This window comes from Physeter macrocephalus, chromosome 18 (assembly GCF_002837175.3).
Source record: "Physeter macrocephalus isolate SW-GA chromosome 18, ASM283717v5, whole genome shotgun sequence".
Taxonomy (NCBI): Eukaryota; Metazoa; Chordata; class Mammalia; order Artiodactyla; family Physeteridae; genus Physeter; species Physeter macrocephalus.
The window spans coordinates 20,692,197-20,709,731 of record NC_041231.1 but is presented as its reverse complement, the minus strand read 5'-3'; the positions used below and the strand labels follow the sequence as shown (position 1 = coordinate 20,709,731).

Here is a 17,535-nt window from a genome sequence, read left to right as displayed (position 1 = left end):
CTGGGCCCGTGAGCCATGGCCGCTGAGCCTGCGCGTCCGGAGCCTGTGCTCCGCGGCAGGAGAGGCCACGGCAGTGAGAGGCCCTTGTACCGCAAAAAAAAAAAAAAAAAAAAAAAAAAAAAAATTGATGATCATTTACTCTGCTCAGCAATATATAATCTGAGCAGAGATCAGTAGGGGGACAGCTCATCTCTGCTGTAAACCTCATCAGCTGGGGCAGCTAGAATGGGGACAGGCAAGCCAGCTTACATGACTGGAGAGTGGTGTTGGCTGTTGGCCGGGAGTTCAGCCATTCTCTTAAGGTAGACCTCTCCACCATCTGCTTGAGCTTCCAAGCAGGAATTGCAAGAGAAATTGCACCAATGGAACAAGGTGGAAGTGCATGCATTCTTATGAGCTAGCCTCAGCAATCACAGAGCATCACTCCTGCTTTTCTTTATTGATCAAAGCAGTCACAAAGGTCTACCTGGGTTCAAGACAAGAGGCATACATTTCACCACCTGATGGGGAAGACTGTCAAAGTCACATGGAAAGATGAGCAAGTTGGGTACAAATTGTGCTTCTGCAGTCACCTTTGGAAAACACCATTGGACACGTCCCTCCAGATCCATTCTGTACGTGCCATACTGCTTCTTTTGGAGGCAGCCGACCTACACGGACTATATAAAATGGTGCCCTCACTTTCTGTCTTTTCCTTGGGTTCCTCCCATCAGGAAATCTGAGGGAAGGAGAACAGTGAGTTCGTGGTATTTGTTTATCAAGATTCATCCCTGCAGGGTTGTTTACTCTGACTGTGCCAAGAACCCGAGACAGACTTAAAACAATCCCACCAACTCTGATCTAGACGCCCTTTCATGTCAGGAGCCTATGTGTGAGCCAGAGAAAGGATACCCGCAGTCAGAGAGAATAAAATTACACTCTCTCCCAGAAGAGTTGCTTCCAAAGAGATCACACCAACTTTACTACAACTTCAGACCAATGTATTCCCAGTTTTCCTGATACTCTGGAAATAAATAAATAAATATATATATATATATATATATATATATATCAAAGTCATATTTAAAAAGATGATTAAAAAAGACTAGGTTGGATGCCAAATCCAATCTATCATTAGACTATTTTTTTGTAAACAGTTATGATCTAAAATTTTAAAGTCAGTATTAAAAAATGGTATACAAAACCAGAGTGTTTACTGTTTTAAAAAACAGCTAAAATTCCTGGGTTTTGTGTCTAAAATTTTAAATTGCCCCAAATGAGCCATTTATTCTTCACTTTCTTATTCATGTCCAGATCAATTAAATGGTATAATTAAATACTGTCTTGCAAAGCAGAATAATTTTCTTTCTGAAATCGGAGCATAAAAATCCAAGCCACTACGGACAATTACAACTCAATAATAAAAAGGCAAATAACCCGATTAAAAAACAGGCCAGTCACCCTGACTTCTGATTTTCAATTGACATATAAGCAGTTTAGCAGCCATCACTCTGTTCTAACAACAAGTAAAAGCTGAGTAACTCCTCTTCGATCTGACAGAGAAGTGAGGCCGTGGAAAAAAAACACTGCCTTCAAAAGTGGAGAGACAGACCGACAAATACAGAGAACCACAAGTTACTGGAGCAGAAATCCGCCAGCAGAAATTTCCCTGGGAGCCAGGAATGGGGTAGAGAAACCCAAACTGTGATGGATGAATTGCTGGAGGGTCAGCGTGGACAGGTCTGAGAGCTAACACTCCAGGGAACCCAGACACAGGTGGTTCCCCATACTTTTCTGAGTTTTACCTCCAGGAGCTCTACTGGGTCCTCACAGTGAATGGTGAAGAAAGATCCCCTCATGTTTCTGGCAAGGGAAGGGAAAATGAGCCATTATGAAATAAGCCAGAGCACTCTGTTCTTCCCAACAAAGGTTGCCTTTAGGAGAAACTATTTTACCAGAGCCTAACCTGCTGGGGTTTTGTAAGAGCCTAATACCGCTTCCTAAGAAAAATACCCAAATCCTGATCCCTCTAGCTTCCCACACGGGGGAAGGGAAATACACAGCTCCAGCACCTCCAGCCATCCTGTCTCACCAGATGGGAAAGGAGGAGATGAAGAAGCACTGTGGAAGTTCACAGTCCTGGGGCACAGGCTCACCAAAACAGCAGACCAAGTCACAGGACTGGAGAACACTTCCTCTCACCACCCCATGGACTCACCACGATATTTGTAAAGGCCTGCTCACTGCAGTTCCTTTCAGCTACTACACATCACGTATGCCTTTCAAGAGAACAATTACCGGGCATATGAAAACGCAAAAAACACAGCGTTAAGAGGCTGAATACACATCAGAACAGGCATCAGATATGGCATGAAGTATCAGACCAGAAATTTTAAAGAGCTATGATTAATATGCTAAGGGATTTAATGGAAAAAATAGACAGATTGCAAAAAGAAATGGATAACGTAAGCAGAGGGATGGAAATTCCAAAAAACAAAAAAGAAATGCTAGCAATCAAAAACACTGTGAAGAAATAAATAATGGCTTTCATGAGCTCATTAGTAGACTCAACGTGGCTGAGAAGACAATCTCTAAGCTTGAGGATATGATAATCAAATCTTCCAAAACTTAGAATGAAAGATGAAACAACTGAAAATAAAGAACAAAATACTTAAGAACTGTGTAATGGAGATATCAGAAGGAGAAGAAAGAGAAAAAGGAAACAGAAGTAATATTTGAAGCAGTGGTGACTGAGAATTTCCCAAATTTATATCTGAAATCAAACCACAGGCCTCTCTCCAGAGAGAACGAAAATGATAGGTCAGAAACACGGCCCTCCATAAAGAAAGGAAAAGCATCAGAAAATAAATAAGTGAAATATTCTTAATTTATCTAATAGATAACAGTTTTTTCAAAATAATAATTCACTGCTAGGAGGAAAGCAAAACTAAACATACTCATACCATATGACCCAGAAATCTTACTCCTTGATATGTACCCAAATTGAAAACTTAAGTCCACACAAAACCTGCACACAGATGTTTAAAGCAGCTTTACTCATAATTTCAAAAACTTGGAAGTAACGAAGGTGGCCTTCAGTAGGTGAGTGGATAAACTACTATATCCAGTCAAAAGAAAAAAGAGCTACTATGCCATTGAAAGATATGGAGGAAATATAAATGTATAGTACTAAGTGAAAGAAGCTAATCTGAAAAGGCTACATACTATGTGATTCCAACTATAGAACATTCTAGAAAAAGCAAAACTATGGAGATAGTAAAGATTATTGGTTGCCAAAGGTTGGGGGAGGGAGAGATGAATAGATGGAGCACGGAGGAATTTTAGGGCAGTGAAACTACTCTGTACGATACTCTAATGGTGGATACATGTCCTTATACATTTGTCCAAACCCAATGAATGTACAGCACCAAGAATGAACGCTAATGTAAACCATGGACCCTGGGTGATAATGATGTATCAATGTAGGTTCATGGACTGCAACAAATGGACCACTGTGATGCAGGATATTGATAGTGGAGTAGGTTGTGCACGTGTGAGGACAGGGGTTGTATGGGAACAACTCTTTGTACTTTCTGCTCAGTTCTGCTGTGAGCTTAAAACTGCTGTAAAAATAAAATTTATTAATAAAAATAAGTTAATAAAATACTTATTAATAATTAATAACAAGTAAAAAATAAATAAAAATTTTATAAGTCACAAAGGACCACAGCCTTCATGATTCCATTATATGAAATGTCCAGAATAGGCAAATACCAGAGCAGAAAGTAGCTTTGTGGTTGCCTGGGGCTGGGAGTGTTTGAAGGTGGAGGAGTTGGGGGAGTTATGGATAATGGGTGTGAGGCCTCTTTCTGAAGTAATTAAAATATTCTGAAATTGATGATGGTGTTGGAGGCACATCTCTTTGAATATAGTAAAAGCTATTTAATTATACACTTTAGTTCAATTATATGAATTATTTCTCAATAAAGGTGTTAAATACATAAGCCATCATGAATCAAAGATAATGCTATGATTAGCAGACACCATTTACCTCCTCATTCAGTTTGATTGATCTGTTCATTTATTGGATTTATTAGATTTAAGCCTATTTTTGACAAGTCCTCTTTTTCAGAATGTATTCATGAACCTTAGCCCCACCCCCTTTGCCAAACAAAACCAAACCAAAATTATAAACTGCTAGTTCTTTCCTCTGCCTCCAGAGATGAGATATTTTAAATCTGCAAATCACAGATGCAGTTAAATATCTGTTAATCACAATTTGGAGGATCTGAAGTAATCATAATCAATATCGAATGAATTGTTACTGACTCTCTTAGAACTTTCTTTAGAGATTTTTTTAAAGTATCTGTACATAATGGTGTTTGGATTTTCATGTGCTGGTATACACACAAACATATTTACAGGTACACAAACATACACATTACTGTCTCTTTGATGGTAGCTTATAGTTTTCAACTGGCTAGCAGTAGGGTGGGTCCAGTGGTGGAATCCCAGTATGTCCTAAGCTCAACAGTGAACAACTGACAACCCCACCCCTGAGAAAAAAAGTCAATTCCTAAGAATCGGAGTGATGTCATTTTATGGAAGGTTTGTGGGGAAAAATATGAAATTCACAACAAAATCTCCCTGAAATATTCTTTAAACATCTGCATCTCTCCCAAAGTTTCTCTCCTAGTATCACTAGCCTATCTAACTTCCCCAAAGTTTCTTATGTAACCCTCCTTGAACACTAGTTCTAAAATCTTCATCCCTTCAAATTCCTACAGCTTGAATATCCCATTCAACCCAAGAAAAGTTATGAAAACTATTAGGAAAAGAAGAATACAGATTTTTTGACTACATGAAAATGAAAACTTTTACTCTATGAGTGATAAAATAATAGACAAAGTTAACATAAAAGTGACATACCGAAGGAAGATATTTCCAGTGAATCACACTAAGATATAATTAATAGCTTGACTACATAAGGTCCTACTGTAAATCTGTAAAGCAAAAGGCTTGACTTCTAATGGAAGAAATGAGCAGAGGATACAAATTTGCAAGGTATGGAAGAGGGACAGGAAATTGCCAGTACACACTGTGAATCTGTGTGTAAGTGAAGGATTTCCTGCTGTGACCTAAGGAGAACACTGTCCAATGGACACAAAATATACATGAGATGAAAATCTATTATATGCAAATGTCAATATCATTACTGTGTTTCTAGCAAAAATAAAATAGGTCTTATCTGGCTGATGGTTGTCTTGAAGCAGCGTGTGTTTTGTTTTTTGTAACTTTCGGAAGTCATTCTCTATTGCTAGATTTTAAATAATTTTTTGAACACTCTTCTATACAATAACCCAGGCAGCTGGGCTACTGTGAATTTCTCTAGCTAGAAATTAGGTAATTTTTTGTTTTCTGCAGAAGTAACGATGCATTTCATGAGTCAGTATTAAGCTCCCAATTTTCTTGATTTGGAGGAGTCAGTCATAATTCTGAATCTTTCTTAAGTATCCAAATTACTAATAAGCAAAATGGAGACACTCTCCATCTTACTATTAATCTGAGAAATGAGAAACTGTTCATAATGAGATATCACTTCTCAACCATCTGTTTGGGAAAATTTTTATTTAAAAAATCAAGGGAAAAAATCATGTGTGGAAAAGAATGTGGGGCAACAGGCACCTTCTGCTCTGCTGATGGGAATGTAAAATGCCGCAGTTTTCCCAGAGAACACTTTAAAAGCAATCCTACCAAGCAGTGCTAGTAGCAGTAACAGTAACAGCAAGAACAAGCGCAACAACAGCTAACATGGGACGTTCTGAAGTATTTTATACACATACCTCAGAATAAATGACTATTATCATGTCAGTTTTACAGATGAAGAAACTGAGGCAAAGAAAGATTAACAACAGTTCATAGGAGTATGAAATAGGTTACAAGAGATGGAATTTTGAGTTCTGATGTTTTAATGATGCAACTACATGTATAATTCCAGTCCTATCCAGCAATTCATACCTGAACAAATACCCCCCAGAAAACTTCCTGGGAATTACTGACAAGGTGTCATTACTCTTGTTCGAAAATACTGTTAATTATTCTTTTCCTTACCTAAATACTCTCAGAGTTGTCTAAAGTTGTGTCTGATTGCTAGTCATTTTAGAAGCATGGGAAAAAATTGAAGAAAAATGAAAAGCCTTACAATATAATAGCTGCTTTGTTTCATCTAGGAGCACTGATTTTTTTTTTCATGATTCTTTCCCTGTCTCGCTCCACATCCAATCCATCCATCCGTCCATCCACCCTAAGAGAGTACTGGAGTTGTCTTTATTTACGCCTTGTGTACTTGTGCAAATTATTAACATGCATTTTATATATCTTTTGAGGGACCTTTTTGTCCCATTATACTGCTTATTGGTTACTGTTGCTACATAAGTAAGCTATTACTTTTTGTGAATTTATCTTGTATCCTAGTAGTTGACTGAACTCTGATTATTTTTTTAAAATTTTAGAGTTGATACTATTGGGTTTTGAGTAGCCCTGATATCATTTTGTCCAAATAATGGTAATTTTGTTTCCTTATTTCTAAAGTTAGACCTTTTATTCTTGTTCATCCCTTACTGAATTGGCCCAAACACCTCCAAATGATTTTAAAGAAATGGTACCTGTGTGCATTCTGCCTTATTGTTGATTTAAATAAAAGTATTCCTGATATTCCCTTTAAAGACATTTTTGAGATGTGGAAGAAGTATTTTTCTGTTCCTACAACTGGTCATTAATTTTATTGAATGTCTTATAAATGCCCATTGAGAATACAGTGGTCTATTTTATTATATCTATTGATATGAAGCATGCACATTTCCTAGATCATCATCTAGTGCTTATGAAAGTTTACTCTTTCAGTATGATGTTCAGTTGTTTCTTGCTAAAATTTTATTTAGGTTTTCATACTATATTCATGAAATCAATTCATATTTACTAATTATTTGTTATCTTGCCAGGTATTGTTCTCAGGAATATGCTAACCTTACAAAATAAATTGAAAAGATTTAAAACTTTTTATATTGTCAAATAGTCTATATAACAATTTATTTCTTAAAATCTTAAAAAAAATTACCAGTAAAATTCTAGCCTTAGAATCTTTTTTTTGTGGGGGAAACGGGGGGGGGTGTTACTAATTTACAGTTTTTCATGATTATGAATCTACTTAGCTTTTTAAATTCTTATTAATTTTGATCACTTATATTCTCCCCCAAATTTTCTACTTAATTGGGTTTTCATATATATGACTTGAACATGGAATATTCTGTTTATTTTTAATTCTTTCTCACCCATTACATTCTCTTTCTCATTTCTAATTTTAGCTGCTTTAACTTTTATTCTTCATTAATATTTTCCAGAGCTCGTCTATTGCTTTTGGACATTGCTCCTTCCATCCATTTATTCTTCCATCTCCTTAATATATAGTTGTTTTGTTACTTTCTTTCCTAAAATTTACAAGGGTGTGAAAAAGATCAAAAGGAATGTGTATTTTCTATTTTTAAGATCAATTTTTTATGTGTATCTGTTACTTCCATTACAAAATAGTATTAAACTGTGTTTCTGATTTTTGGCAAATTGATCTTTTTGATGGTTGAAAGAGGAGCTCTCAGACTACATGACAATTTAGTTTCTCATTTTCTCTTTGTTTTTGACTTGATATATTTTAATGGTACATTAATTGGAATATTATGATTTATGATTATTATGCCTGCATGGCAGAGCAAACTTTTTCCAAAATAAATTTACCTTTTTTACTCTTAAGGTTTGCCTTGAATTCTTATTATTTTTTAAATTACTAATTGTTACTGTGTTTCTTTTTGTTGAATTTGACTGATAAATATTTGCACATCTTTTCATTTACAGCCTTGGTTTTTGTTGTAACTCCGCTGTCTTTATGGGTTTTAATTCAAGTTACATGTTACTTGGTTTGACTTCTGCTCGTCTTCTTATAAATTTAAATCTTACAGGGTTTCCACTAGGGGTGGATGGGACCATTCATCTTAACAAAACATTGTACGTAATAAACGCAGCCCTGGGACACTAATCATACCCTAGGTAGGAACTGTGACTCTAGGATGCCTGGCTGAGCAAACAATGAGTTAGTGAAATAAACTCAACTTCAACTCTTTTGTGCATTTCCCCGTTTCCAATAGGCACTGGAGAATCTTTGTTTTTTCATCCCCAAATAGCTTTGCGGGAGGGGCTGGGCTTCAGGGATGTATGCTCAAGATGAATAATATTAATTCCCCTGGTCTAATTCCCAACTTTTATGGACTCATTACTGGATGTATTCTTTAAAGGATCCTTCCAAGTCAGTTTATATTTTGAATTTGGACAAGATATAAAATTTATAAGACACTCTAAGTGGGAGACGTTTACAAGCGCAGTGTGTCACCACAGGTAGTGTTTGAATGAGTGCTTTACCTCAGTTCTCCATTTAAAATGCACACACACAGAATTTTGTGTTGTAAAATAACTGCTATTGTCAAACTTTTAGTTCTCATACCCAAGTAATTCTATGAAATAAATCAAGGTGACCATATTGTATTATTATACACAAAGGATTTCTTTCAAAGGTACTCTTTTCTGCCACTGAGAGCTGGGAAATACATCAGGTCTCAAGCTCTCAAGCAGCTGCTGTCACCAGACTGAGATTGCGGCCTGTGGGAGATAAAGCACACCGAAGGCAGCCAGTTCAGTGAGTCGCAGATTGGTTGTCACTGCTAAACCTCTTATTGCTTCCAGTGACTTTTATCCACACACATTCTAATTCATCATAGGTCCAATCCCATAAAAGGTGTGAAGCTCTATAGCTTGGCTCTATACATCCCTCATTTCTATCTGCCGCACATCAGGTTTATCAAAGCGTATCTATTTAAACATCCTTACAATATACAGGGAACTTCTGGGGTGTTTAGGTTCAACAGTTTCTAGCTACAGTCAGTCTCCATAATGTAATATGTCTAAGTCCAAAAGTTAGCTTACCAAGGCAAGCCAAATTATTCTTGAACGTTCTTAAAAGCATACTTAAATTTCCAGGCCCTTAAATCCTTAGGTACCAGCCAAAAATGTTCGTTCATTTTTCTTGAATTTGGGGGCTATTATCTCCTTTTTCCTGTCCGTGGAAGCTTAGATATATTTAAAAGCTGAGAAGGAAAGATGTTATACTGGGAACTGGGTGAATACTGGGTGAAGAAAGATGCAATCTCTTTTTTCTCTCTCTCTCTTTTTTTTTTTTTTTTTTGCATGGAGTGGAATTCTGTTGGTTAAACATGTTTATGAAAGAATGTTACCACAGACATATTGTCGGGACTGTGTCTCTTCCTATTACTGTGCATATATGAAATTTATATACACGTAACTACATACATTCTTACCTACATATGCACAACTACATATGGAGATATCTAGATATAGCCCAAAAAGAGAGAGCACAATGTTCCTGGAAGAGGGACCAGTGTGTGCAAAATCTTGTGGTGGGAGGGAACATGGCAAATACTAAAAACTGATGTGAAAAGAAACCAGAAAATGGGGAACAGAAAGTTAAGTAACTCATGCAAGGACATCATCTAGTAAGCAACAGAATCTAGACCTCACCTGTATCTGAACCCAAATCCCCTGCTTCTCTAATTACACCACACTCTGCCTATAACCAAGATTTGCTTGGCAAACAATGGACTTAAGTGGATGCCTTTTACTGCTGACTTATTTATACAACTCTGATCTGTCCCATGGAACAAAGCCTGTATATGACCCATATTTCTCCTTTGTGATGTGTCAATTTGCTTTGGACAGCTGGCTTAATAAGCTTTTCGGAATGCTATACATTCTGACTGTGCAGAAACCTGTAACTGCTGTTGAGACAGGAGGGAAAGGGGCAGGATACAACCACTCGATAAATGAAGAAGGGGTGCAGCCCTTAGGATGTGATAAAAACTGGCTGAAACCGGCTGAAACCAAGGTGGCATGGAGAACAGTCTGGCCCTTGACCTTTAGCTCATTATACCTTCATTATAATACTAAAAGTGGCCCAGTTCCTGGAGATCCTCACCCTTTCCTGGAATAGCAAGAATATTCCTCCTACTCCTTAGCATGTGATATTACTCAGCCCACAAAAAAAGACCAACCCCTTGCCCTGGGGCCACTCTCACTTTCTGAGCAGGACCGCATTCTGCCTATGGAATGTGTCCCTCTAAATAAATTTGCTTTCACTTTACTTTGGCTTGCTCTTGAATTCTTTCCTGCTTGAAGCCAAGGACCCTCACTTGGAGGTCTGTCCCAAGGACTGGAGCGGGTCCCTGGACGTGACAAGTTCCTCTCCTCCAACACTGTCATCACACTCCTTTGGCATGACATGCAAGTCTACAAAACAGATCTGATCTAAATTGGAGCTTTTGGATTTTCCCCAAAAGGTGTGGGTTTTTGTTTGTTTGTTTGTTTTTTTACAATGAATGAATGAATATTGAACACCCAGAGTCGTCTCAATGACAAGTGGCTGAAACAGTTGAAAGCTGTCAGTTAGATTTCCCATTTTCTAAATTACCCACCCTCTTTTTAAAACATGGCTCCTACACTATCCAGCTTTCTAAGCAACCTTCCCACTTACTGGCTTCTCCCTCACATTTTGTTGCTTTTGAAAACAGGGGATATATCTATGAACACACTGGGATAAAAGACAAGCAGACTTCCTAGGTATTAACGTGAATGCGGCAATGAATACACAGAGGACAGAGGAGCTGTTATATGATTCCCTTCTCATGCAATAGTAGAGCAATTTACTTAATTGCTTGCGCTTAAGGGTAACGTCATCTTGTATGGCTTATATTTTATACTGATGGGAGAAAACTAAGTTACTAATGGCACAAGTCAATAAAAAAATTCATAGACCATGAATGAACATGTTAGAAAAAGACCAGAACTGGCAAGTGATAGGGTTAATTCATGCAGTTTCACGTTACAGATACTTGATTGCTGTAGAGAGATGACCGACTCAATACCTTACGTAGAACCTATCAGTAGCACAGGAGCGGCTAAGTTACAGTATTATCTTGAACATTCTTAATTCCAAGACCCTCTTAGAGAAAGCAGCCATCTAGCTCAGTCTCAGTGAAATGTTTGTTTGAGGATGTTTGATGCATATTAAAATCAAACTGCTGGGACTTCCCTGGTGGTCCAGTGGTAAAGAATCCACCCTACAATGCAGGGGACTCAAGTTCCATCCCTGGTCAGGAAACTAAGATCCCACATGCTGCTGGGCAACTAAGCCCACGCACCACAACTACTGAGCTCGCGAGCCTCAACTAGAGAGCCTGCGTGCTGCAAACTACAGAGCCCACAAGCTCTGGAACCCGTGCGCCACAACTAGAGAAGAGAAAACCGGCATGCCACAACTAGAGAGAAGCCTGGGCGCATCAACGAAAGATCCTGTGTGCTGCAACTAAGACCCGACACAGCCAAAAATAAAACTAAATAAATAAATAATAAATAAATAAATCTTTAAAAAACAAATCAAATCAAAGTACTTTGGGTTTTTAGTCTTTTAATGTATATTTCTTTAGCATTAGCGCAGACGAAGGACATTGTATTGGATACAATATTATCAACAGTTCACAATCGAGGAGATAAATCACAGTGTTACCTACATTATACAGCAAAGGCAATTAATGTTTCAAATCAAATTCTTTATGAATTAAAGTTAGGCAAGAGCTGGGTTACAGCAGTGAAGGTAACATTCTAGCCTTTTCTTTTTTCCCTTGAATCCTCTCCAAGGAAAGGCAAATGATAAACCCTAAGTACGGAGTAAAGAGTTGGCTGAGGATACCGGCATATGCCTTTTCCTGTTGTGAGAGAAGAAATCAGTGACTTAAAAAAAAGAAAGCATTTAAAGCAATAGTAAAAGAAATGTCAATGGTTTGCAGCAATTGGTGAAGTTCTTGAAAGCCTTGAATCAGTCAGAACAATTTGGAAAACTAGAACTTCGAAAATGGAGTAAGCCAGATGATAGAACATAGAAACAGCATTGGTGGCTACGTATCTAAATATTGCCTTTTTTTTTAAAGACCAGCTGTAGTGGGTCACTAGGGCTGCTGTAACAAAGTAACACACACTGGGTGGCTTCAAACCACAGAACTTTATCCTCTTAGAGTTCTGGAGTCCACAAATCTGAAATCAAGATCTCTCTCCCAAATTTCTAGGGTAAGACCCTTCTTCCCTGCCTCTTCTAGGTTCTGGCAGCCCCAGGCATTCTGTGACTTCTGTCTCCATTTCACAGGGCCATCTTCCTTGTGTCTATATTCTCCTCTCTGTGTGTTTGTCTGTGCCTAAATTTCCCTCCTCTTACAAGGACAACAGTCATATTGGATTAGGGCCCATCCTATTCCAGTATGACATCATCATAACTTCACTACATATACCTGCAACAACCCTTTCCAAATAAGGTTACATTCTGAGGTACTAGTGTAAAGGACACTCTTCTGTATCTCCTTTACAGTCAATACTGTACGCACACTAGGAACACGTCACATTTCTGACACCAGATGTGTGTGTTTTCCACACCAAGCAATTCTCCAACACCAGGTGGCGGGGTCCCAAAAGTCAATTCAATTCTGACCCTATCTGCCTGGAGTTAGCATCAGATCCATAAGTTAAGGGCTCAGTCCCCTGAGACTGGCCCCTCTCAGACACCAACTGCAAGTCTCAGATTGTCACTTGTACTTCCGACCGACCACTTATAAACTGAGGTTCCCATGACACTCTCCTTGGGTTCAGTAATTTGCTAGAATGGCTCACAGAACTCAGGGTAACATTTATTTACTTTATGATACTTTATGTATCATAAAGGATACATATAAACAGCCAGATGAAGAGATACATAGGGTGAGATCCAGAAGGGTTCCAAGTACAAGAGCTTCTATCCCAGTGGAGGTGGAGTGTACCACCCACCTCGCATGTAGATATGTTCACCAACCCAGAAGCTCTCTATGATGAAAAGTACTTTACTTTGGGGATTTTTATGGAAGCTTCATCACACAGGCCTGTTCGATCATAAATTCAGTGCCCAGCCCCTCCCTCCTTCCTGAAGGAGGGAGGGGCTGGGCACTGAATTTATGATCCATGGGGAGCTGAATGTTCCAAGTTTCTAATAATGGCTTGGTCTTTCTGGTGACCATCCTGAAACTATCCAGGAGCCCACAGCGTCACTTCATTAGGAGAAAAAGACATTTCATCACGCAGGAAATTCCAAGGGTTTTAGGAGGTCTGTGCCAGGATCCAGGGGCAGAGGCTAATAATCCTATTATTATTAGCCTCTACCACAATCCTATCACAACTAGGCCTTAGGATTTGAACTTACCTTTTGAGGAAACATAATTCAAGTCCTAACACCATCCTTTCAAGTTGCACACAATCCTAACACATTAATAGACCCCATGTATACACATATATACATTTAAGAAGAAATACTGGTGGTGGGTTTTTTTTTAAATTTTTTTTGACCTGGCCATGTGGCTTGCAGGATCTTAGTTCCCCGACCAGGGATTGAACCCAGGCCATGGCAGTGAAAGTGCCAAGTCCCAACCACTGGACCCTCAGGGAATTCCCAAGAAATACTGTTAAATAAATATAGCTGAATTGACCATCATATCGTTTTGTCCATAAGGAGAAAACCCAGACTCTACTATGATGTACCACTGACATCTTAGTCAAAATGAACGAAGCTAAACCCTGTGTCAAAGAAAACAAGCCTGCAAGGGAAACTGGCCTTGTGATGATGGATTCACAGACATGTGGCCAGGTGCGAGGCCTCCTGTTAGTCTGTGCAGTTCACAACACTGCGTTCCTTCTTAACAGTTCTCCTCAAGGTGTCTATTTTCCCTTGAAATCTGTAATTCTTCCTCACATAGAACCATCGCAAATGAGGAGACAAAATGAAACAAGAGAAAGTATTTGTGTTTTGGGGACTCACAGATCTAGGCTTGGATGTAAGTTCCACCACTAGCTAGCTCAGTGACCCTCGACAAGTTAATATCTTTACAAATCCTTAGTTTATGCACCTGTAAAAGGGCAATGCTTACCACTGACATCCAGTGTCACTGCAAGGATTAACTGGGATGAAGCACCTGGCCTGATACATGGAAGGCATTTAGCAAATGTGACTTCGTTCAACTTCTTAATATATCATGTTGAAAATAAACACTTGTATAAGAACACTTTCCCTTCTGTGGAATACTAATGACAAAAGTATCACGCAAAATAACATTTAATATAAACACAGCAAACATCTATTTTAATTAAAATTATAGTTTATGGGTTGAAGTAAATATGCTCACTTTCTGGTAATTACTATAATAAAATTAGATCATTACAGAATTGCAACCCCCGATTCACTCAGAGAACAGACATTACTGGAGTAACACATATGTGCCCCATGTTTCTTTAGGGACAATATGTCAGAGAGACATGTAAAAAGCATGAGGAAAGTGTCACAACTTACCCCACCGACTTTCTCAAAGTGAGATCCATCTTTCTTAAAATCTGTGAGGGCCCCATTGAAATACCAGGTAAACATGATGTCTAATACGGGGTCGTGTTGCACCTGGCAGGGCAAAATGACACTTTCGCCCACTGAGACATCCATGTTGGATGGTGCCAAAGTTATTCTTGTTGGTTCTATTGGGGAAATAATAAAGTTTTAAGTAAAACTTCAGCGTTTTTATTTTGATGAAAGCAATTTTCAACAGGCAGACTGTTAATCTAACTTAGAGTAAGTATGTGTGTATAGACATACATATGTGTCTGTATACATATATATACCTCTGTATCATGAAAAGTCTTCAAGATGAAAAGAGACATTTGGATGCAGACCCATAACATATTTCATTGGATACACAAATTCTTGTTAAATGAATTAGGGTATCTAAATTTATGGGATAGAGAAGTTTAAAAATTGAAGTCACCTGTAAACAAGGGTTACAATACTACTACAAAATCCATTTCATTTTAGCTTTATTGCTTCATGAAATATACCGGTAGAAACAGAAACCACTGTATTTTCAATGACTGGAAAATGTATTACTACCAAAATTTAAATAGACTCAAACTTTTGAAAGACTACAAAAATGATGTTTAGAATAGGTAGGATACTAAGTTAAAATGTTAATTAATTTGTTTTTTCCCAAATGCAAATGTCCTTTCTGTCATCACCATAGTCCTTCCATAGTTGGGAATTAAGCTTCCCTTGACTCCACTTTTCCATTGCTGCTCCCCATTTCTTTGCTCCATGTTGTAGCAAAAGTCTTCAAAAGAGGCATTTATTATGTTTTCTACAACAACAATCTTCTGATCTTCCACCTACCCAAACCTGTGCAACTTCAAGCCTTTCCCATCTCAGTTGTTTTGACTGTTACGCTTCCTGTTGTTCACCAAACACTCTGCAGGCATCCTTCTCTTTCTTTCTCTCAGACCTCACAGTCAGTTTTTCAGCAACGCCTACTGACTCTACATGCAGAATATATGCAGAAGCGAATCCCGTCCCATCAACTGCTCTGCTGCCACCCTCATCTGGGTCATTATCACTCCCGCCTGGATTACTGCAATGTCTCCTGAGGCTCCTCCCACTTCTACCCTTGACTCCCCACAGTCTGTCCTCAACAGAGCAGCTCGAGTAACCCCTTAAAAATATACCTCCCATCACTTCATTCCTCTGCTCAAAACCGTGCACTAACCTCGACTTTTCATGTCAACTAAAAGCTGACGTCCTAACAAGGTCTACAAAACCTCTACACGACTGTCCCCAAGAAATCTACTGAACTCCATCTCCATGAAATCTTTGTTCACATCTCTCCTTCTCTGATCACTTGGGTTCAAGCTCCAGCTTACTTCTCCCAAACACTCCTCTGTATTTTACAATCGTTTGCAATTTCTTGCCTTCTAAGAATTCCCTTGCCTTATATTCCTACCACTTATTTTCTTTCTACCTTTGATAGAAGGTAAGCTTCATGTGGGCAGCATTCTTTGTCAGTTTGTTACTGAATAACCCAAGCACCTGGCACATGGTAGATACTCAATGCTGTTCTTCAATGAATAAATGAACAAAACACATCCCCAATTCTAAGTGACTCTTTTTGATAGCAAGGGTTATTCCATGGACTCAAACATCTCCAGAAAATATCAAAGATAATGGAAAAGGAAAAAGTGTACCCAAAAGATTTGACATACTAGAAGAGCAAGAAATAAAAGCAGACCAGCCACATATGCTATTTATAATTCTACTGACCATTTTGGCAGTATAGTAAGTCATGGGTCCCTGGTACACACCGTGGAGTATAAAGAAATATTAAGGATTGTTCCCTTGACTTTCACTTGTTAGAGAAAACACAAGGGCAAACATAAGGTCGACCTTCGTAGTGCACTGCATACTGTGAAAAACATTTTTTTCTTTGATATTAATAACATACCACACAGTGTATCTCCATGTAAAGCAATCTTTCAGAAATGCACCTACCTGTAACAACCAAGTGTGTTGTGCCATTTGCTTTCCCAAACTGGTTTTCTGCTATGCAGGTATAAATTCCAGCATCAGCTTTAGTCACATTGGCAATTTTGAGTCCTCCATCTTTTAAAAAAGAAATTCTAAAAATACAAATGAGACAAATAAATGTATACTAGTCACTTTTTTTCAAAATAAATAGAGTTTTTGTTAACAGAAGTATTGTCTTAAGCTACTATATTTAAGGCAACATAAACCAGCCTTTGGCCTCCTTCGGTCTAAAGAAAATTAAAAGAAAATTTATACACACACGCACACAGCTGACTAAAAAAGAAGCTCTACCAATTTGAACATTTCTTGATATTTTTACACAGTTTTACTTAACAGCATTACTTAACATTACATCTGGTTTTGGGGATGCCTTTATCAATTAAGTGTGAAATGTTTTCCAAAAATATACGGTGAGGTAGATTACTCATGGGTTAGCCTTACCAATTTGGAGAAAATAAGAAGTAGACATGACACTATTTTCCATAAATCTGAAACAGTTTATGAGAAATGAGAAACTCCCTGGTGTTTCATTATGGATTTGAGAGAGTCAGATCTAACCTAGTATAAATCCATATTTTTCAAAAGAACATCTGCATGGTCACCCATGAACTACTGCAAAAATGTGGGCAATGTAAATGAACACATCCCAGTTTCTGAGCATACGCGTAAAGTACTTAAAGCTTTTGGTCTAACTAATTGACTAAGGAAACAGAAATGCATGAGCTAGACGCTACGAGAGTCTCTGAGATCACAGTGTGAGCAAGACAGGAAGTCCCCACCTAAGAAGAACTACAATCCTGCAGCCTGTGGAACAAAAACCAAATTCACACAAAGAAAGACAAGATGAAAAGGCAGAGGGCTATGTACCAGATGAAGGAACAAGATAAAACCCCAGAAAAACAACTAAATGAAGTGGAGATAGGCAACATTCCAGAAAAAGAATTCAGAATAATGATAGTGAAGATGATCCAGGACCT

The 17,535-nt window shown here is 38.2% G+C and overlaps 1 protein-coding gene across 7 annotated transcripts in view; it reads right to left on the bottom strand.

Moving 5' to 3' along the window:
- Nucleotides 1-17,535, bottom strand: part of CNTN3 (contactin 3) — a 342,830-nt gene that overhangs the window by 44,779 nt on the left and 280,516 nt on the right. For all 7 annotated transcript variants that reach the window (XR_008615747.1, XR_008615748.1, XM_007100371.4 and 4 more), the window contains exons 12-13: nucleotides 16,523-16,650; nucleotides 14,513-14,688 (exon numbers count right to left, since the gene is read on the bottom strand). Coding sequence is in view for 5 of the 7 variants with exons in the window: in XM_007100371.4 (XP_007100433.2) it covers nucleotides 14,513-14,688; nucleotides 16,523-16,650 (304 nt within the window). In the remaining 2 variants the exon portion in view is untranslated. The remainder of the gene's footprint in view (nucleotides 1-14,512; nucleotides 14,689-16,522; nucleotides 16,651-17,535) is intronic.